The sequence below is a fragment of the Phocoena sinus genome, chromosome 6 (genome assembly GCF_008692025.1).
Source record: "Phocoena sinus isolate mPhoSin1 chromosome 6, mPhoSin1.pri, whole genome shotgun sequence".
Classification (NCBI taxonomy): Eukaryota; Metazoa; Chordata; class Mammalia; order Artiodactyla; family Phocoenidae; genus Phocoena; species Phocoena sinus.
In genome coordinates this window covers 96,034,740-96,056,797 of record NC_045768.1, presented here as the reverse complement: position 1 = coordinate 96,056,797, position 22,058 = coordinate 96,034,740, and the positions used below count along the sequence as shown (strand labels likewise).

Here is a 22,058-nt window from a genome sequence, read left to right as displayed (position 1 = left end):
CATAGGTAAATCCCAAGCTGACTCTGAGTGAAAAAAAGCAACTAGCAAAGATGATCTTTCAGAGAAAATTCTAAAAATATAAAATAATACAAATATGAATTGGAATAGTGTAGTTCTCTGGAGAGGAAAGGACAAATAGGGAAGGGTGTGCTTTAGTTACATTCCAGAATGTCTTATCTTTTAAGTGTTGTAAGTCAAATATGGTAAAATATTTGCATAAAATCTTGATGTTGTGTACATGGGTACTACTATGTTAATATCTGTATTTTTCTCTGCAATATTTCAGTATTAAAAATTGTTAGCTCAGGGCTTCCCTGGTGGCACAGTGGTTGAGAGTCCGCCTGCCATTGCAGGGGATGCGGGTTCGTGCCCCGGTCTGGGAAGATCCCACATGCCGCGGAGCGGCTGGGCCCGTGAGCCATGGCTGCTGAGCCTGTGCGTCCGGAGCCTGTGCTCCTCTCCAAATTGTTAACTCAAAAATAATTAATATTGAAGAGGAGGCAAGAGGAGATAGGAGCAGTATGAACTTTGGAAGCAAAAAGGCTATATTATTGTTATTTGAAGAAAATCTACATAGAAAATCTAAGACAACTCAGAAACTCTTATAACTAAGGTAGTTCAGTAAAGTGGCAAGATAAAAGAAAAATATACATAAGGGACAGAATAATGGCCTCCCAAAGATGTCCATGTCCTAAGTCCTGGAACTCAGAGCATGTCACCTTTCATGGAACAGGGACTTGGCAGGTGGGACTAAGTTCAGGATTTTGAGATGGGAAATGATCCTGGATGATCCAGGTGGACCAATGTAATTACAGAGGTCCTTATAAGAGAGAGACAGGAGGGTCAGTCACCCAACAGAGATGTGATGATGGAAACAGAAGTTGGAGTGATACAAGGAAGGCACCATGGGCCAGGGCATGCAGGTGGCCTCCAGAAGCCAGGAAAGGCAAGGAGAAAGACTCTTCCAGAGCCTCCAGAAGGAATACAGCCCTGCTGACACATTGATTTTCGGACCTCCGACCTGCAGAACTATATGTTAGTAAATTTGTGTTGTCTCATGCTGTTTGTGCTAACATGTTAGAGCAGCAACAGGAAATTAGTACAATACGTAGAAATATAATAGTTTTCCTATAATAAATGCAGTTCTCTCTCCATCATCCTATCCCAGTTTTTAAATGGAACTTATCAGAATGGAAGAGAAATAGCCGTGGAATTGAGAAACTCGCCCCTCCGTCAAAGTAACATTTGTTATTCTTAATGTCAAAATGTATTTCAGTCATCATAATTTAACGCATGTGACTTTGACATAGCAACAGGCCAAGATCAGTGGGGTGGGGGGGCAAGGTTAGAAATGAATAGAGGCAGCTGGGAACACCCTCTGTGGAGGTGACTTTCTGGCAGAGAATTGACTTATGAGAAATAGAAAAGATCAGAGGACTAGGGGTTCTTGGCTGACTGCACCATGAGGGATCAGTTGGGTGTGTTTTAGGAAGAACAAGGGACCCCCCCTCCCAGTGGGGGAGAATGGGGGAAGGGAAAGAATATTCCAGAAGCCTTGATACCATGGGTATAAATTAGCTTTTCTTCATTATCTGTCTTTCTGATTTCTTCCTGAAGGCTCACTTTTACTCACCTGCCTAGGGAGGGAGCTATGAATGTATGAAGTTACCATGTTATCAACCCATAGTTTTGGTCTCTCTGAGCTTCCTGCAGAGCATGAAGGAGGCTGATTCAAGACCTAAGTCAGGACATGGGTGCCGTCTGCGGACATCCTGCCCTTTTGTCCATTCCCAGCTGGACAGGCCTCTTATATGCCATTGCACTCAGAACCTCCCCAGGTATTCTTTCCAGTCCTACCATGCCCTCCAGCGATGCTTCTCAGTGTTGTTTCGGGTCTGCTCTAAGTTCATTCTTGGATGGGTTTCGTTCACTGGAATTGTTGCTTTTCTTTCTCCTCAGCGCTTCAGAGCAGGGACTCTTAGCTCGGGCTGCACACTTAAGAGTTTTGACAAATTGCGCAGCTGGATGTATATTATAAGCTTCCAGGTGACCCCAATGTGAAGACACTGTTGAACCCCACTGGTTTAGACGGTGTAGGGTCGAGAAGAGTTGGCAAGAACTCCCCATGTGGGCTAGATCACTTCACTAGATTCTCCTTTGTTTTTTGTAGATTGAGGAAGGTGTGGCTTCAGGAGTGAGTGTTCATCTGGTTGAGAGTGAAGGGAATCTGGATAAATTGGGGAGGAAATCAGTGGAAGGCTTACCCCGGGATCTGAGCAAAACTGAGGGTGGTTGCCAGCACTCTGGGAAGGATGCTTGCAAGAGAGTGGTCCCCCTCCCCTTTGCCTGACACCTCCACCTCCCCTCTATCTGCTTGTCCGTGATTTGTTCACCTGGTCTTACCTTGCCCATCCCTCCTCAGCAGGCATTTCCTGACCCCAGGACTACACTTGTAATGCTGTGCAACCATCACTGCTCTCTAGTTCCAGACATTTTCATCACCCCAAAGTGAGACCCTGTACCCATTAAGAGTCACTCCCTTACTTCCCTTCCCCCAGCCTCTGGCAACCACTAATCTATTTTCTGTCTCTGGATTTACCTATTCTGTACATTTCACATAAACAGAAATAGCCAAGAGTGCTTTAAAATTTAAGTCAACTGTGTAAGGTGCTTGATTCCAGCACCTGTGGATTTCTTTACTCCTTGTCAGCTAGTGTTGATAACGCATCGGAAAGGGAAATACCAGCACCATCTCTGGATTAAGCCTAATAGATGGTTTCACAGCGCCCTACCCGGTGGGACAAGGTTAGCATCAGGGCTGTCTATGCCCACATGGCGCACAGACCAGGCACGAGCCCATCTGCCCTATTCTGCATTTCTCAGAAAGGAGCCTTCCTGAGGGACATGGAAAGACTACGTCTAAACCGCTGTCAATTTGTCAGTCAGGGGTGTAGGAGAAGCTGTTGGTGGGAACAGTGAAGAAGAACTCCACGTTTCCATACCCATTCGATGTAAAAAAGATATTCTTGTAAAGAAGTAGACACTAAGGGTCTATGTTTAGAGTAACTGGACAGTCCTGGACTCTCCCCAGGTTTCCTTCTGAGTTGTACAAAAGGAGCTGTCTCCTTAACTTTCTCCTATGCTTCCCTCCCTTTCTTCCCTTTCTTCCCTTTCTAGACAAATGTTGTTTCCATGTTGAAGAAGATCCTTCTATATCTTTCAAGATTTTTAGCTGATCGATGGCGACGTCCCAAGTTGATGTATGCAAATGGTGGAAGGCGGTAGCAGAACTACTCTCAAGCCAGTCCCCCAAATGGATGAGATAAGAGCCAGCAGCGACCACCCTGTCTCGGCCCTCAGAACCCCTGGGCCTGCTCCTTTTAGGTTTTTGCTAGTCAGCTTGGAGACACAGATCCTTACACTCTGCCTTTACACAAAGCCATTGCCTGTGTCTCCCAGGAAGCCATGGTTTGTCAAAGGCCTTTGGAAAAACTGTCATCAGGGTAGAGATGAGAATTATAATGAAACTTATGCCAGGAAGAAGAGATCATGGTGATGTATTCTGTCATATGCTATTTTGAATTATAATTTGATGACTATTTTATATGCCCTACTGTGCATTTTCATGTTACGAGACCTTAATGAAGCGTTTGAATCTTAAGCAACTTGTAAGGGCCTGGGCTCTGGCCAGAACATAGTGAAACAGTGTGTTCGCTGTAATCTGGGCAGCCCGGATTATACCAAGTAACCGCTTCAGAATGTCAAATCAGGTCTCATTTTGTTTTCAAAGATGCCGGGTCTAGTGCAGGAGCGTCAGGAATGCAGGTCTCTCCAAGTTGAGCTTGTGCTGTTAATGAACAGCCCTGACATCCAAGATATCACCCTGCTTGATTCAGCCTCTTTTCGAGGTGTTTGTCATCGACATTTTAGTTACCTCCCAGCTTTGTGTCATCAGTAAGAATTCTCTTCCTCAACTTGAGTGCACTGAGAAGGGGGTTGGCTAGCAGAGAATCAAGGTAGACCTTAATGATGTTGTTAATAATATTCATAAATAGTAATCAGTACTACTTAGTGACACCTCTCTAGACCGATATCTATCCACTCTCCCCTGTGAAGGAAAACTGTCCCTTCCTCTTGAAATTCACAACCTCCCACCTCCTCAGTTATCTCCTATCACCCAACATCTGAGCCATCACTCATCCTGTGAAACTTATCCCCAGGGTCCACTAGAAATCCTATAATTTTTCATCCAATTAAATCAGTAATACAGATATGTGCCATCTTTCAATGTTTCACTTCATTAAAACAGAAAAAAAGAATAGGGACCAACCAGAAATCAAGCCAAAAGATTTAGAACTTGAATATGCTTTATAGGCTTTTTTTTATTGCTCTATTATCTTGGTTTTGTCTGTAGTAAGTTCATCTCCTGATGATTGATTGTCTTGTCTCTCTAGCCTTAGTGGGTTTTTTTAGTGTTGGAATTTTCGTGTGCATGTTTACCTTGACAGAGGGTATCCCCCAGCCCCTGACTTCCTACACCACACACACACACACACACACACACACACACACCCCTCCCCCCTCCCCACCGCTGTCTGCCTTACTTCCTCTTGTTCCCAGTGGCCTTTGTCACCAGCTGAGAAGCTCTTGTCTGTGGTTGAACTGGAACCCCACGTTCCTGGGCAGTGTTTCCAGCCCCACTAGCTCTGTATTTCAGGTACTTTTAGGCCCTGTTTTCCTTCCTGTGCACGAGCCCCGGACGGCTTCTTCCTGCTCCTGCCCTGGGTGCAGTGGGCAGCAACACTCAACCTTGTTATTTTTGTTCTGTTCAGACCAATGATTAGCTTGTTTTTGAGGCTATCTCTGTTTTGTCACATGCTTTCTTTTTCTACTTTCCTTATTGTGGCTTGTGCTTGATGGTGTGGTAGAGGAAGGATGGACTTTCTGAATATGAATTTGCATCATAAGTTTAGTGAGATTAGATTTAGTGCTTTCAAAAAGGAGTAAAGTTGATTCTCATTACTTGCAGATTCCATATTTGCAAGTTTGCTTATTACCTAAAATGTATTTTTAACCCCAAAATCAGTTCTCACAGTACTTTCATGGTCATTCATAGACATGCCCAGAGCAGTGAAAATTTTGAATTGCCCAGTGCACACATTCCCAGCTGAGCCTGAACAAAATGACACTCTGCCTAATGTCCCAACTCATACTGTAAACAAATGTCCTTTTCGTGATCTATTTAGTCCCATGGTTTTTGCATTTTTGTACTTTTTGTTGGTAATTTGCCATTTAAAATGCCCCCAATAATGGTGCTGAAGTGCTGTCTGGTGTCCTAAGCACAAGATGTGCCTTATGGAGAAAGCATGTGTGTTCGATAAGCTTCCTTCAGACACAAGTTATTGGTCTGTTGGTCGTGAGATCAACGTTAATGAATCAACAATACTTACTAAATAAGGTGTCTTTAAACAGAGCACAGTAAAACAAGGTTCTTTATTGATCGGTTGATTAGAATGCTGTGACCAGAGGCTCACAGGAACCTAACCCTGTGTTTCCCCAGGAGCAGTGAGTCCATATTCTCTCATTCAGTGTTTGAGGCAACATTCTAGAACAAAATTACCCCAAATAACGAGAATGGGCTATACCTATGTGAGAGAAAAATCAAAACCTTCCCCAAGCAGTTCCAAGAAGGAACCCCAGGCAGCCTTCTCTCCCAGCCCTCACGGACGTTTGCTCCTCTCTGACTGTTCTCCTTTGCAGGGTACTTTCTGAATTTTCTGGAGCCGGTTAACAATATCACCATAGTCCAAGGCCAGACAGCGATTCTGCACTGCAAGGTGGCCGGAAACCCGCCGCCCAGCGTGCGGTGGCTGAAGAACGACGCCCCGGTTGTGCAGGAGCCCCGGCGTGTCATCATCCGCAAAACGGAATACGGTTCTCGGCTGCGGATCCAGGACCTGGACACGACGGACACTGGCTACTACCAGTGCGTGGCCACCAATGGGGTGAAGACCATCACCGCCACTGGCGTCCTGTTCGTGCGGCTCGGTGAGTGGGGACAGTCCCCGGTGTGTTGCTTATCGGATAGGAATGTCCCCAGCCACCGAGCAGCAGATTAATTTGCGGTTTGAAACTGAACACACACAAGTCAGCAGAGAGGAAATCAATAAAACCCTTCCCCGAGGTCTTTCCCATTGTGCACGAGATCCTAGCTTAACCTGTTACCCATTTACTAGTAATAAAAGAAAATAGACGTAGATGGAGAGGTCTGTAAACCTGGAGTGCAGAACATAATCTCAGGCAGGCTATGTGTCAGGAGGTCACCCCACAGGGAGACTGGCCACGCACGCTTCAAGCCCAGGCAGTCCAGACAGGCACCCACCCACCCACCCACAGAAACCCAGCCCGGCCCAGAGGATGGGCAGGGAGCAGAGCGTGAGGACAATTTTGTACTCTTGTGCTTGTCACAGGTGGCATGAAGCAATTAAATGGCAGGCAGGAATATGTCCCTTTCATCCCAGTTCTGTGGAGGTCCCTGCAATGCCCCAGCCATTCTGTCACCAGTAAGACAGATCTTGTGAAACAAGTTTAGATGAGAAGAGAGAAAAGACAGCAAAAACTCCCAAAATATCTCCTGACATTTCTGCATCAACACAGAGCACCCCTTCCATCCTTGCTGGTTTCCCCCATCCTTGGCATATAATATTGGGCAGGGGCAGAGCTGGAGGCCGAAGACAGCTCACCACAAATAAGCACCCTGGGCTGCAGTTGCCTTTACCATGGGCTGGATTGGAAAAAAAAATTATACCAAATCATGAAGTATTAATAACTTGTCTTTTTTCTTTTCCTTTAGGTCCAACACACAGCCCAAATCATAACTTTCAGTAAGTATTTGCTTTCCTCAAACCATTTTCTCATTCTTTGTGGGCTTCCGTTATATAAGAACCCCGGCTTTAAATTGGGCAAACACATGTTTCTGCTGAATTTGCTAGAAGTTGGCTGGACTTCACACAAGGATGGCAATGTGCTTGCTTTTGGATGGAAAACTGTTATATTTTCCATGTTGAGTGTTAGGGGAAAAGTCATAAAAGCAGGCATAGTTAGTTGCTATCAGAGATCGTGACCTTGCAGGGCAACTGGAGGCAGTGTAAGTGTACAGACCAGGTTGCCGGGGCTGCCAGGACCCTGGTGTCCTGGACACATTTAAAACAGAGAGGCAGTTATCCTGAAGTCCCAGTGCCACCTTAACTGCATTGCCAGCTGCAGTCTACAAAACGTGTGCTCTTCAAGCCTCGGGGAACCTCCACCATAGGCGGGGTCTCAGACCCACTTCAGAGCTGAGGAGACTGAGGCTCAGAGCCTGGCTCAGGGGTCTTCACCCACCTGCGGGCAGGTTCTGGCTGTGAACTCAGGCCTCTTGTTTCCCGGTGTAGCGTCTTTTCTCCTCCGGACCTCACACATCCACGAGAATCACTCTTTTCAGCGCCTGTGTTCGAGGTTAGCCATGGCTGTTGGATTCCTCATTGACTCTTCAGGCATATCAGAAAGCCTTTGCTTCACGTCTGAAAGTTCTGAGCAGTGGTGCAGACGCTGTGCTGGTCAGCCAAGCAGTGTTTGCTTCTCTGTGTCCCCCTGCTGCCTCGTAAACCCTGGCCATTGGGGTGAGGTGGGTGGGCAGGGGCCCCTCTTAGCTTACATCAGGTGCCACTTGCAGAAGGCAGATTTTTGAGAACTTTCTGTGCTGAGCCATAGTGTCCAAGCATTTCTCCTTAATAATCATTCATGCATAGAGTGAGAAAAGAAGAAATTGTATCCAGGGCACATCTGTGAGGCTTTCGAAAAGGTATAAGTTATTCAAAAGTTGAATTCTTATTTTCGTTTATATCTTATGTTGTCTATTTATGTATAATTTAAGTAAATATTATATAATATAAACATATATAATACATTGCAAAATATATAAATAAATAATTTACGTATAATTATAATTTATTAAATATACTTATATTTAATTTTATATACAATTAAAATTTTTTTCTATGTTTTTTAAAAATTTATTTTATCGAAGTATAATTGATTTACAATGTTGTGTTAGCTTACATTTTACTGTGCTAGCCTATCTTTCCATCCGTTTCCATCCATCAGTTATCTTATTTCTTTTATTCATTTCACAAGAATTTGCAGATATTTGTACACTTATCCTGAAATATTTTGGATATCATTATGGATTATGATATCATTTAGAAATATTATGGAAATCATTAACAAGAGTTCAACATCTGTGTACTTACTTACTATTCTTGTTTCTTCTTTTTGAGTTAAAACTTACATACAGGGCTTCCCTGGTGGCGCAGTGGTTGAGAGTCCGCCTGCCGATGCAGGGGACACGGGTTCGCGCCCCGGTCCGGGAAGATCCCACATGCCGCAGAGCGGCTGGGCCTGTGAGCCATGGCCACTGGGCCTGCGCGTCCAGAACCTGTGCTATGCAACGGGAGAGGCCACAACAGTGAGAGGCCCGCGTACTGCAAAAAAAAAAAAAAAAAACTTATACAATGAAATGCACAGATCTTAAGTATTCTATTAATAAGGTCCAAACAATGCAAAAACCTCTGCAATCTAAACCGTTATCCAGGCACAGAACATTCCTATCACTCTAGAAAGTTCCATCATGCAACTTCCTGGTCACTACCCCTCTTTCCCAGGCAACAACTGTTCTGATTTTTTTCTACCATGAGCTAGCTTTACGTGTTTTAGAACTTCATAGAAATTGAAATCCTACGGTACATAGCCACCTGAGCCTGGTTTCCTTCACTTGACATGATTCTCTCGAGAGTCATCCATGCTGTACATGTTTCACTAGGCTGCTGCTATTTATTGCCGAATAGTGTGCCCTTGTATGACTGTATCGGTTAGTTTTTCCTTGATGGACTGATGGACACCTGAGCAGGTTGCATCTTTTGACATTGATGAATAAGCTGCTATGGATAGTCTCATACAAGTTTTTTGTGGACATGTATTTTCATTTCTGCTAGGTAAATACCTAGGGTCAAAGATCTGACTTATAAGGTATGTGTGTGCTGAGTTTTGTAAGAAATACCAGACCTTTTCCTAAAGTGATTGTACCACTCTGTACTCCCACCAGCAGGTAGGAAAGTTATGGTCACTGCATTTTTTGCCAGCATTTGATCTGGTTAGTCTTTCTAAGTTGAGCCATTCTGATGTGTATGTAGTGGTTCAAGTGATCTATATGTCATTCTGACTTCTTAAAAAAGTAGTTTTTATTAGTCATTTTAAATTTTCATACAAATGCATTTAAGACAGTAAAGTTTCCTCTGAATACCATTTTGGCTACATCTTTTTCCCCTCCAGGCAACATAAGCTTTTGTTTTTTGTTATTTTCTGATTTTTGTTGTATTATTATCAGTGAATTTGGGATGTATTTTACAGTCGGTAGTTGGTTGAGATTTTCTTTGTGGCCAATTTGATATGGTAAATTTTTGTGAATATTTCCTGTTGTTTCAAAAAATAAATGTGCTCTGATGGAAGCCAGTACACAATATTTCGATTCATGTATTAAATCACATATGTTAAGTGTGTTATTAAAAGTGTCTATATTTTTTGTTCACATTGGTTACAGATATCTGAAAATATATGAAAGTTGTCTATACTCATTTCGGATTTGCTAATTTCTATCAGTTTTCTACTTTTTTAAATTTTGAGTTTATGTTCTTAAATACCTCCAGGTTTGAGACTATATAGCTTTTGTTTTGTCTTGTTTTTAAGTCTCTTTTGAGGCTTTTTGCCTTGAATTCGATTTTGCCTAGCAATAATATTGCTCCACCTACTTCCTTTTTATTTGCACTTGCTAGAAAGCTGTTTTACTATTCCTGTCCCACTTTTTGCCCTCAACCTTTTTGTGTTCTGGTTTATGTAGGTCTCTTGTAAATAGCATATTAAGTGCAGCTTTTTTAGGGGTGGGTGAGGAGGGGCGTTTGCCAATCTGGAAGTCCAGGTTAATACATGTAGGTTAAGTTCATTTTAACAAATATACAATACTCCATTCTGTGAGTCAGTCTCACTTTAATTGTCCATGTGTTTACTCAGTGAACGTTAGTTGTTTTCACTGATGCAGACCATCTTATGTAAACATCTTTCCATGTCTACTTGTTCCAGTGGGCGAGAGTCCAGCAATAGAAGTCTGGGAGTGGAATTGCAGGTATTCACTTCCCACCTCTACCATGTATGGTCAGATTGCCTTCCAAAGTGATAAAGGACTTCATAGTCCCACCAGCAAAGCATGAGTTCTTATTTCCCCATGTTTTCCAGCACGTGGTATTATCAGAACTCAAAATTTTGCCAATATCTTGGGTGTCAATTGTAAGTTATAGTAATTTTACATTAGATTTCATCAGTAAACAGTGAAGTTGAACATATTTGTATTGGTTTAATAACCATTGGATTGCCAGTTCAAGTACAGTCCATTCTTATTTATAGACTCGATACTTGCAAATTTTCTTACTCAGTAAAGTTTCTTTGTAACCCCCAAATCAATACTCAGGATGTTTCCATGGTCACTCATGGATATGCACGGAACAGTGAAAAATTTGAGTTGCCCAGTGCATGCGTTCCCAGCTGAGGTCTGCCATCTTGTTTCACCTCTCCTGCTGTGCACGTGTCCTTTTCTGGGTCTGTTTATGTTTTGTGCTTTTCGTTGGTGATTTTGCTGTTTAGAATGGCCCCAAACACAGTGCTGAAGTGCAGTCTTATGTTCCTAAGCACCAGAAGGCTGTGATGTGCCTTGTGGAGGAAATACGTTAGATAAGCTTCATTCAAGCATGGGTTACAGTGCTGTTGGCTCCAAGCTTAGTATTAATGAATCACCAACCACATTAAATAACACATCTTTAAACAGAAACACACATAAAACAAGGTTATGTATTGATTGGTTGATGAAAATGTTATGACCACAGACTTGCAGAAAAGAATCTCTTTATTTGCCTTAGGAACAATGGCTCAGTATTTGCTAATTCAGTGTTTGTGGCAACTTTATAGAAAATGACTGTCACAGATAACCAGAGTCGACTGTATTTTGTCCATTTTTCATTAGGATGTTTTTCTTTTTCCTATTGATTTGCAAGAGGTTTTTTTTTGCAGGAGTTTTAAAATATCTTCTAGATATAATTTTTACACAGTTTCTACTCCATCTAGAATTGATTTTTATGCTGGTATCAGCTAGGGTTCTACTGTAATATTTTCCTATCTCAGTGGCCTAGTGCCTTGGCGTCATCTAATGAATAGCCCCATCTGTAATCATTAAATTTAATGTCACTTCTGTCATCTGTGAAATTTCTATACATGCGGATCTGCTTCTAGGCTCTCTATTCTGTTCTAGTAACTTTTGTGCCTGGAATAAATACCACAATATTCTAACACTGTATCTTTGTAATATATCTTGCTATATGTAGAGAAATATTTTCGCTTATTGCTATGGATTAAATTGTGCCCCCCACCAAATTCAGATATTGAAGTTTTAACCCCCCCTTCATGGGACTGTATTGAAGATAGGGCCTTTAAGTAGGTAATTAAGGTTAAATGAGGTCTTAAGGGTGGGTCCCTGATCTGATAGGGCTGGTGTCCTTATAAGAAGAGGAAGATACATCAGAGATTGCTGTCTCTCCTTTCTGCCATGTGGGGACACAGCGAGAAGGTGGCCATCTGAAAGCTGGGAACTAAATAGGGTTGCACTTTGATATTGAACTTAACCTCCAGAACTGTGAGAAATCAATGTCTGTTGTTTAAGCCCCCCAGTCTGTGGTATTTGTTATGGCAGCCTGAGCTGGCTAATACAGCTACCTTATTACTATACCATTTTTCTAAATTATTTTGCCTGTTATCTTTTATTCTTCCATATGAATTTTATCAGTTTGTATTTTTATTGAAATTGCATAGAAGTTTGATTTTTTACAGTTACTTTTTCAGATACAAAGGTGATGGTGTAGTTTTTCTCCTTTCAACGTATTAATATTACGGTATGTAATAGAGTTCCTATTACTAGGTAGCTTCACAGTTCTAGTCTGAAATACACTTTGTCAGGGTGAGATATTCTTTTAATATTATGCTGAATTGATCTGCTAACTTTGTGTTGGCAGATGACGTGCTTTGTTCAGATACTTCGTAGCCTAAGGCACCAGCCCATTGACGGTTGTCTTTTTTGTGACCATGGTTTTTTTCTGCCCATTGACTGTAATTATGTTTCAGCAGGCTCACCTTCAACTCCTTTATGATATCTCTGGAAGTTGACCAGAACAAAGACAAAAAGAAGGAATATCAGTGGGTTTAAAATAGAATTACCCACAATTTCTCCGTTTTCGTCTCTAGAATATCACTAGCTTATCCAATTTTCCTGAGAAAATGCACAGCAGTTAAAGCTCTTTCATTGCTGGTCTGGTGGTATATCCTGTACCTGCAAATGGAGAGTTGAGACAGTGAATAATCATACAGCGCTGGTTGATCCCTGTGTACAGCATGTCAGCATGGGGACACGCCGAGGTTGGTTCTGAACCGTGAACAGGGATGGTTGTGATGACTCATCCCCTCCAGGCTCTTCGCTCTCTTCCTCTGGCCGCTGCCCTCACACATCCACACACAGGGTCACCAGCAGTGTTGGTGGATATCAGTTTGTGTGTATTGAAGGAGGTGCGGGGTAGGGTGGAAATCCTCAGAGGTTAAGGGATTTATTACCATTAAAACATTGTTTTTCCTTCCATCCATTTGAAGGCGGGGTGAGGAGGGTGTGTGTATGGAGAACAAAAGCTTCAAGGACAGGCTGTCTCTCCACAGACGTAGGTTCAAAGACAGGGTGATTATAGCTTACTCAGGTAGCAGTTTTGGTAATGCGAGGGGATTAATGTGAGGCTGTGTGTCTCACATTTCATGTTTGGGTATCATTTCTAGCTACTCTTTTAAAAAGTGGTTTATTTTCACGATGATAGACACATACGTACACTGGTGGGGTAGCCTGGTGTTACCAGAGTTGGGTGAAGGCGTCGGGGCGCTCCCTGAAGCGTGAGCATCAGGGCTTCCATGTTTCCTGTGTTGGTTGTCCTAGGCTATCCTGATGGCTCACAAGTAAATGCACGCATAATGTGCTTCAACGAACGTCTGCTTAAAGGAAAATGTGTTGTGTTTTGGGCAGTTAAAAGTTACGTTAATTATCGGCTGCTGGGAAATCACTTTCCTTGAGGCCATGTCTGAGCCCTTCTTGCTTCAAGACTTGCAGGTAATTCCAAGGTTTCAGCCCTTCTCCACCCATAAGCTCATGACCCCGGCATCTCCACTTCCAAGTCTGACTTACCTCCCCATCTCCAGGCCCCCCAGTTCAGCCCCATGGTGGGCGTCTCCAGGCGGATGACTCACAGGCATCTCACAATTTGCATGTCTAAATGGAACTCAGCCATCTTCTACCTCAAACTCCTTCCATTGCTCTTTGGGAAATTGTCATAAGCCTAGTTCAAACTTTATCCTAATTATAGGAAAATAGCACTATTAAAAAAAACCCTGAAACTGCCAACTGACTAGCCAGTAATTAAAAGTGACTTCAGGAGAAACCAAGCTGCCTTACTGACAAGTTGGTAAAAGTAAATTAACTTAGACAAAAGGCTAACATTTAGCATTTGATGTTAAATTCATTAAACCACCAACCTAATGAAATTGAGTTGGAAGGGGGAGAGAAGCCAACCTAATTTTTTCTCCATGACTTCTTGTTGTGATAGGTTCCTTTTTCTGGAAAAGTAACTCCCCTTAAATCCCATAGTGCAGAACTTGAATAAAAGATAGAAACTTAATTCATTTTAAGATTATATGATACAGGAGGTAAGTGGCTAAACACAGTCATGGTTAAAGTAATTAGAGACTACATACACATTCTTTTAAATTCAGATCATATAGTGACACAAATGAAAATGTTTGTGCTTTAGCAGTAATGATAATTCTAGCACTTGATGGTAGCAGCACATTTAATGCTCCCACTAAGTCTTTTTGTTTTCAGTTGAACTCATGTATCAGCTATGATGCCCTATTATACATGAATGAGAGCTTTTTATACACCAACCTCCAAATTCACCTGAAGTCACCAATCTTCCAAGGTTGATGTGAGAGGGACCAGCCCCCTGAACATGACAGAAGAGAAAAACGTTTACTTGCCAATGAACTATTAGTGTTGGAGACACTGTTTCTCTGCCTCTGGCCGTCTCATGTGATCCTAGCCTTAGAGATGGCCGTTGCAAAAGCCAGTGTTTCTAAAAGGTTTTGCTGACTTGGGTTTTTATGACATGAATGTTAGTGTTGGCTTTATGAATGAATTTGCTCCGTTCACATTTTTGCCCATCAAATATGACATCAGTATAATTGCATGCAGGAGTATTTCATCTCAAAAGTAGAGAGGAATAAAGTATGATGTCTGATTTTTCAAGGAAATCATTCATTCATTTATTCATTTACTTAACAAATTTATACTGAGGGCCAGCTATGTGCCAGGCCCTGTTCAAGTTATTGGGGGTCCAACAATGAATGAAACAGACAAAAACTAAAAACTCCTGCTTTGTGCCGCTTACATTTTCCTGGGAGACTCTTATTTCTGGCTTCTTCTACAAAATATAGTATCTGAAAAATACTTTATGTGGTTTATTCCTTTTTATTGATGACAATTATTCTGTTGTATGAAGATACTACAATGTATTATCTGTTGATGGACATTTGGACTTCCAATTTGGAGCAATTATAAATAGACTGCTATGAATATTTAATTTGGGGGAACATGTTTTCATTTTTCTAGAATAAATCCTAGGTGTAAGATTGCTCAGTCAGATGGTATGTGTATATATAAACTGTATAAGAAATTGCCAAATTCTTCCCCAAAGTGATCTTTCCATTTTATACTGCCACCAGCAAAGTATAAGAGTTCCAGTTGCTCCACATCCATACCAACATTTGATATTCTCAGTCATTTAATTGTAGCCATTCTAATGTCTTGCATCGTGATGATTCGTGGTGTTTTAATTACATTTCTTCAGTCACTAAAAACGGGACCGTCTTCTAAGGACACACTTTTGTGAAGTATCTGTTAGGCCTTTTGTCCAATTTTTACTGTGTTGTTTGTCTTCCTGTTGAGTTATGGGAGTTCTTTATATTTTCTGTATACAATTTCTTTGTCAGATATTATAAGGTATTTTCTGCCAGCTTGTGGTTTGCCTTTTTAATTTTCTTAATGCTGTCTTTTGCTGATCAGGAAATTTTAATTTTGGTAAATCTGATTTATCATTTTTTCTTTTATGTATCATGTCTAAGAAAGCTTTGCTTTCGCCTACCTCAGTACTAAAAAGGTATTCTCCTGTGATTCCTTCTATAAGCATTTTAATTTTAGCTTTTATGTTTAGGTCTATGATCCATCTTCAAAACAACTTTTGTGTATGGTGTGAGTTAATGCGTTTAAGTTCATCTTTTTCCATACAAATATCCAGTTGTTCCAGCATCATTTTTGAAAAGACTGTTCTGTCTCCCTTGAATGCGTTAGCGCCTTTATTGAAAATCACTTGACTACATGTGAAGATATATTTTGGAATTCTGTTATGTTCTATTGATCTATCCTTACACTCCAATACCACATTGTCTTAATAACTGCAACATTACAGTAAGTCTTAAAATCAAGGGCTGTAAACTTTCCATCATTCTTCTTCTCTTTCATGATTGTTTTGGCTACTCCAGTACCTTTACATTTCCATTTAAATTCTAGATTGTTTGTCAGTTTCTACCACAGTGCCTACTAGGATGTTTTTAACTTTTGATTTTGAAATAACTTCAGACTTATAAAAAAGTCACAGGAATAGTAATAAGTAATCCCATATGTCTTTACCCAGGTTTACCAATTTTTTGTCATTCTGCCATATTTGACTTATCATTCCCTCTATGCCTGCTTGCAACCATTATTGTTTTCTGAACCATATGAGAGTAGGTTGCATTCATTACACCCCTTTGCCCTTTAACACTTCAGTGTATATATTCCCTAAGACCAACAGTGTTTCCTTACAGAACGACAGCTTCAACTTCAGGATGTGTGTCTTTGAATTGCCATTCATACTCCAATTTCTTTCATTGTCCCAGTAATGCTTTTTAGATCTCCCCGCCCCTGGGTACAGCTCCTCACCATGTTGCTTTAGTCCCCTTTACTCTGCAACAGTTCCTGGACCTTTCATGACACTGAGATTTTTGATAAGTGCAGAACGGTTATTGTATAGAATATCTCTCAATTTGAGTTTGGCTGATGTTCACTCATGATTAGAATCTGGTTATGCATTTTTGACTGAAATAATGTAAGTGATATTTCCTTCTCAGGGTTTCACATCTGGAGGTACATGATGTCAGTTTGCCCCTTATTGGTGACGTTAATTTTTCTCACTTGGTTAAGATCTGTTTTCTCATTATACAGTTATTTTTCTTTTTGTAGTAAAAGGTAATTTGCGGGGAAATCCTGCTAGGATTTTGATGGGGTGATATTGCACTTTGGGAACATTGACTTCTTTCAACTATTGAGTGTTCCAGTCTATGAACATGGTATGTATTTCTATTCATTTGGGTTTTCTTTCCTTTCTCTCTGCAGTGTTTCAAAGTTTTAAGTGTGGAAGTCTTGTACATATTAGGTTTATTTCTAAGTATTTTAACCATTTTAAGTGTATAATTCAGAGGTATTAAGCACAATCACATTGTTGTGCAATCATCACCACATCCCTCTCCAGAACACTTTCATCTTCCCAAACTGAAACTCTGTATCCATTAAACAATAATGCCCCATTCTTTCTGCCCCCAGCCCTTGACAACCACCATTCTACTTTCTATGAATTTGACTACTCCTCTGTGTATTTTTAATATTATTGTAAACAATATTTTTTAAAAATTTCATTTGCTAATTGGTGCTCAAATATAAAAATATAATTGATTATATTGTCCTTATCTTGTGACTTTACTAAATCCATATTAATTTTTGTAATTTTTTAATATATTCATTAGAATTTTCTATGTAAATTATGATATCTATGAGTGAAGACAGTTTTATTTCTTCCTTTCTAAACTGTAAGCCATTTGTCTATCTACCATCCCCTATCTATCTATCTATCTCCTTATTGTAATGGTTAGGACTTCCATGGCGATGTTGGGTAGAAGAAGTAAGAGCAGATATCTTTGTCTTGTTTCTATATCTAAGGGGAAAATGTTCCTTATTTCAACATTAAGTAAGAAATTCATTGTAGGTTTCTCACAGATGCCCTTTTTATTAGATTGACAGTTATTTTCTTTGTTGAAAGTTTTGATAATGAATGAGTGTTGGTTTTGTCAATTGCTTTTTTTTTAAAATATTAACTGAGATTATTACATGGTTTCTCTCTTTAGCTCTGTATTTTCAGTGATTGGTTTTTAAATGCTGAAGTAACTTTGTACTCCTGGGTTGACCCAGTTTGGTCCATTACTCGTTTCTATATTGTCTTTTTATTTTGCTGGGTCCAGTTTGCTGTTGTTTAGTGGAGCATGTTGCCATTTTGATCAGGGGGCATATTGGCTTATAATGTCCATGGAACAGACTTGTCAGCTTTTTATATCAAGTTTATGTTTGCCTCATAAAATGAACTAAAAAGTATCTCTTACTCCTTTATTTTCTAAAAGAGTTTGTGTAAAATTGCTGATGTTTCTTCCTTAAATATTAGACAGAATTCACCAGTTTCTATTATTTGGGGCTGGAGTTGTAATCATGGGAAGGTTTTTGACTACAACTCCAAGTTCTCCAAGAGATTTAGGGCTATTCTGAGGTTTTATTCCTATTTATACTAATTTTGGTATATTGTCATTTGTCATTTTTTCTAAGTTGTTGGATATATATATCTGTGTTCATTTATTATCTTTAACATCTCTAGAGTCTTTGGTGAGTCCCCTTGTGCATTCCTGATATTGGTAATGTGTGTTTTCTCTTTTATTAATCATTTTTTCTAGGTGTTGCCAACTTGGTTAATTTTTTGAAGAATCAACTTTTGGCTTTATTGATTTTTTTATTGTTTGTTTTCTATTTTATTGATTTCTGCTCTCATCATTAATATTTTTTTTCTAATCACTGCAGGTTTAACTTGACACTCTTTTTCTAGCTTTTTAAGGTGTAAAATCTCATCTAATTTAAGCATTTAAAGCTATAAAGGTGTCTCTTAATTACTCTTTTAGCTTCATCCCACGATTTGGGGTATCCTGTTTTCATTTCTCATATGTTATATATTCTCATTCCATTTAACATACCGTTTAATTTTTCTTGCATTTTCTTTTTTGAGCCTAAAGGTTGTTTAGAAGTGTGCTATTTAATTTCCAAATAGTTCGAGAGTTTCTAAATATATTTTTGTTATTGATTTCTAATTTAATTTTGTGTGATCAGAAATTTATGGTTTCAATTTTTTAACATATTGTGAGTTATTTTATGGAGAGCATATGGTCTGTCTGGGTGAACGTGCCATGTACACTGACACATGTATGCTGTCTTGTTGAGTATATTGTTCTAGATGTCCATTGGATCAAGGGGGTGGTTAATATTTCTGTTGTTTCTTCGCTTATTTTTTTTGTTTAGTTCAGTTAATTGCTGAGAGTCAGGTATTAAAATTTCCAACTGTAATTATGGATTTTTCTGTTTTGTCCTCTAGTTCTGTCAATTCTTGTTTATATATTTTGAAGCTCTGATATTAGGTGCATTCATGTTATGTCTTTCTGCTTAATAGACCCTTTTATTTGAAAGAAGTTTTTGCTGAGTATGGAATCCAGGTTCACAGTTCATTTTCTCTGCTAGTGCCTTGAAGCTGTCATTCCCTTGTCTTCTGTTTTGCTTTGTTTCTGATGAGGAGTCAGCCATTATTTTTTATCTCCCCCCTTTTCTATTTATCCTAGGTTTTTAGCAAGTTGATTGTGACATCAGCAGGTGTGGTTTCCTTTGTATTTATTCTGCTTGCTTTTCACTGATCTTCCTTGGTTGGTGTGTTACTGTATTTTAATGAAATTTGGGAAAATTTTGGCCATCATTTCTTCAAACCTTTTTCCCAACTCCGTGCATCTCTCCCCTCCTCTTGGGATTTGATTGTACATAAGTTAGACCTCCTGTACTTTCCTATAGCTTACTAAGGCTGTTTAATTTTTTGGTAAATCTTCTTGTCTCTCTTTGTTTCAGTTTGGACATTTTCCATTGACCTGTCAAGTTTACCAATTTTTTTTCCTAGCTTTATCCAATCTTTTGTTAATATCATACCATGAATGTTTTATTGGAGATTCTATGTTTTAGTTCTTCCAGTAGATTCTTTTACAGTTTCCATCTCTCCTGCAATCACCCATATCTTCATTATAGTTTCTTCTGTGCATTGTTTACCATACTTATAGTTCCTTAAAGTGCTGGTCTTCTAAGTCTAACATCTGGGTTTATTTCTCTTGACCATGGGTTATATTTTCCTGTTTCTTTACATGCCTGGTAATTTTTTTATTGTACACCAGTCATTTGTACATTTATTGTACACCATACATTGTGGTTTATACTCTAGGTTTTGTTACCTTCCTCTGAAGAATATTTTGTTACTGCAGCTTTTTACATTACTGGCAGGTCACCTGAAGCTTATGGAGTTTATCACTTTTTGTTGAAGCTGTTGCTTCCTCTGCTTCACTCAAGCAGGAAGCCTGTTTATTGCAGGCAGACCCTCTCATAATAAGAATAATAATTATGAAATGGTTTAACCACTTTTAACAAAAAAAGTGTTTGGGGAAAATGTTACCTTCCTACACAATGTGTAACTACATTTGAGTTTTGGTATTGATTACTTTTCAACCTCAAAGGAGCCTACTTTCCTTTAAAGGTTATTCATTATTTATAACAAGGAATTTTTCTATGGTTTTCTTCAAACCAGTTTTTGTTTTTAGCAGGTACCATTGCAGGGAAGGTGCTGACTGGCCCCACCATCTCCTCAGCCGTTTGTGAAGAAGCCCTTTCTATCACAATATGATGGCTCCTTTTTCTGTTTCCTCCCAATCTCCTACTCCTTTCCCATTGCTTTTCCCCCCCGATATTGTAGTAATCTCTCTCTCTCTCTCTCTCTCCTCCTTTACCATGAACTTGTTGGTATACAAGTTACTTCTTCATCTGTGTTATTAGTGCCTGGCAGCATTAGGAATGGAGGAGATTTCCAAAATTGAGTTTCTATCACATTGATGTTCTGAGATTTGGTGAGCATGCTTGTTTCACTTGTGTGGTTTAAAGGATTTTATAGAAGGCAGCTTCTGTGTCAGCACTTTTCTTTAGTCTCTGAGTGACCAGTTTTACAGACTTACTCCAGCTCTGTCACTTTTCAGAGGTCCTAAACAATGCCAGGTGAAGATAAGACATAATTCTGTTTGAAACTAAAAAGCAATTCCCACTTGTTTTCTCAAAATTCAGAAACCTGAAAGATGTCGTTGTCCAACCATTTCTGTTTGCGTTTTTGGACATTCTCTAAAATTCAGATTAGAAGCCCACTGAGATGAGTAAGCTGTGAACACGATGTGATGGCCTTGAGCCCCTTCTCAGCGTGTCTTCCCTGCACCCTTGTTGCTCCCTCATCCTGTGGGCACCTGGCCAGGGAGAAGCCCACAGTGAGGGACTAGGCTTTGTATTCCTTGACTCCTGAGGCAGAGGAGAGAAATCGCTTACTCTTGTGGGGGTCACCCAAGGGACTAACTGAATCAAATCTCATACCCTAGGTGGGCTGACGTTAATAAGAACGTGCGCATCTTCATGCTCTTCCTGACATAGCAGGCAAGTGACCTAAACCCAGCCTGCAAACGGGGACACAGAGCTCACACACCGGGGCAGAGTTGACTTGCACTTGTGTTTGTGTATTTGGCAAGTGTAACATTGGTTTTAGTTTAATCAGCAGTTAACTCCAGCTCACAAAGGGTGAGAGAGGGGTGGGTTGGGTGTGTATTGTTAGCACATGTGCTTGCTTATTTAAACGATATTTAAGGAATCCTTGACCCAAAGAAATAATGGCCGGTGAGCTTGAGAGAAAGGGCATCCGGCTTTTACTGACACCAGAATCTCCTGTTTTAGATTATTTATGGCTCCAGGTTCTTTTCTTTTCTTTTTTTTTTTTGTGGTACGCGGGCCTCTCACTGTTGTGGCCTTTCCCGTTGCGGAGCACAGGCTCCGGACGCACAGGCTCAGCGGCCATGGCTCACGGGCCCAGTCGCTCCGCGGCATGTGGGATCCTTCCGGACCGGGATACGAACCCGTGTCCCCTGCATCGGCAGGCGGACTCTCAACCACTGCGCCACCAGGGAAGCCCAGGTTCTTTTCTTTGAAAAAGAAATTTTCTTCAGGGGCTGAGAAGACAGTAGAGGAGGGAGAGAGCCAGAGGTGGCTGAAGAGACTGTGTCCTGCCAGACCCTTTGTCTCCACTGTTACGAGCATTCAGACTTTACATTTGTGAGAAAGCTAAGACAGGGATTCTTAAAGTCCATTTGGTTAAATTGGACACAACCCCGATTTCGTTTGGGGATGGTCCAAATCAATGTAGGGTGGATGACAAGTGTTAGGCTTATGGCAGGTGGCAGATTTGCTAGAAAACAAGTGACTTAATTACAGGCCTGAGGCACTTTGCTGAAACTTGTCCTGGGAGCTCCCGGCCCGTCTCCTTTGCTCCCCAGCAGACGGCAGCCCTAATATATGTGCTTCGGCCCACTTTTACTATCTCCTTGGAGCATCCTCAGGGCCACTTTAAAAAGCACCTAGGTGCTTAGAATGACTGATTTTATTGGCCAAAGGCAGGACTAACAGGTTTTACCGAGAATAATTTAGCACAGACTCCAAGGGGACACGTGCAGGCTGTTCCCTACAGGCTGGGGGGAAGGTCGGACTGCAGGGCAAGTGGGAGGGCTGTGCTTTTGAGAGTCTCCCTCTCTGTCCCCCGTATTTATACATGTGGTCTGCGCTGTGGAGCAGTGGCGAGGTCACCACTCCTCTGTGG

At 40.7% G+C, this 22,058-nt stretch overlaps 1 protein-coding gene across 4 annotated transcripts in view; it reads left to right on the top strand.

Moving 5' to 3' along the window:
• Positions 1–22,058, top strand: part of ROR2 (receptor tyrosine kinase like orphan receptor 2) — a 222,838-nt gene that overhangs the window by 186,728 nt on the left and 14,052 nt on the right. For all 4 annotated transcript variants that reach the window (XR_004350484.1, XR_004350485.1, XM_032635879.1 and 1 more), the window contains exons 3-4: positions 5,761–6,048; positions 6,854–6,884. Coding sequence is in view for 2 of the 4 variants with exons in the window: in XM_032635879.1 (XP_032491770.1) it covers positions 5,761–6,048; positions 6,854–6,884 (319 nt within the window). In the remaining 2 variants the exon portion in view is untranslated. The remainder of the gene's footprint in view (positions 1–5,760; positions 6,049–6,853; positions 6,885–22,058) is intronic.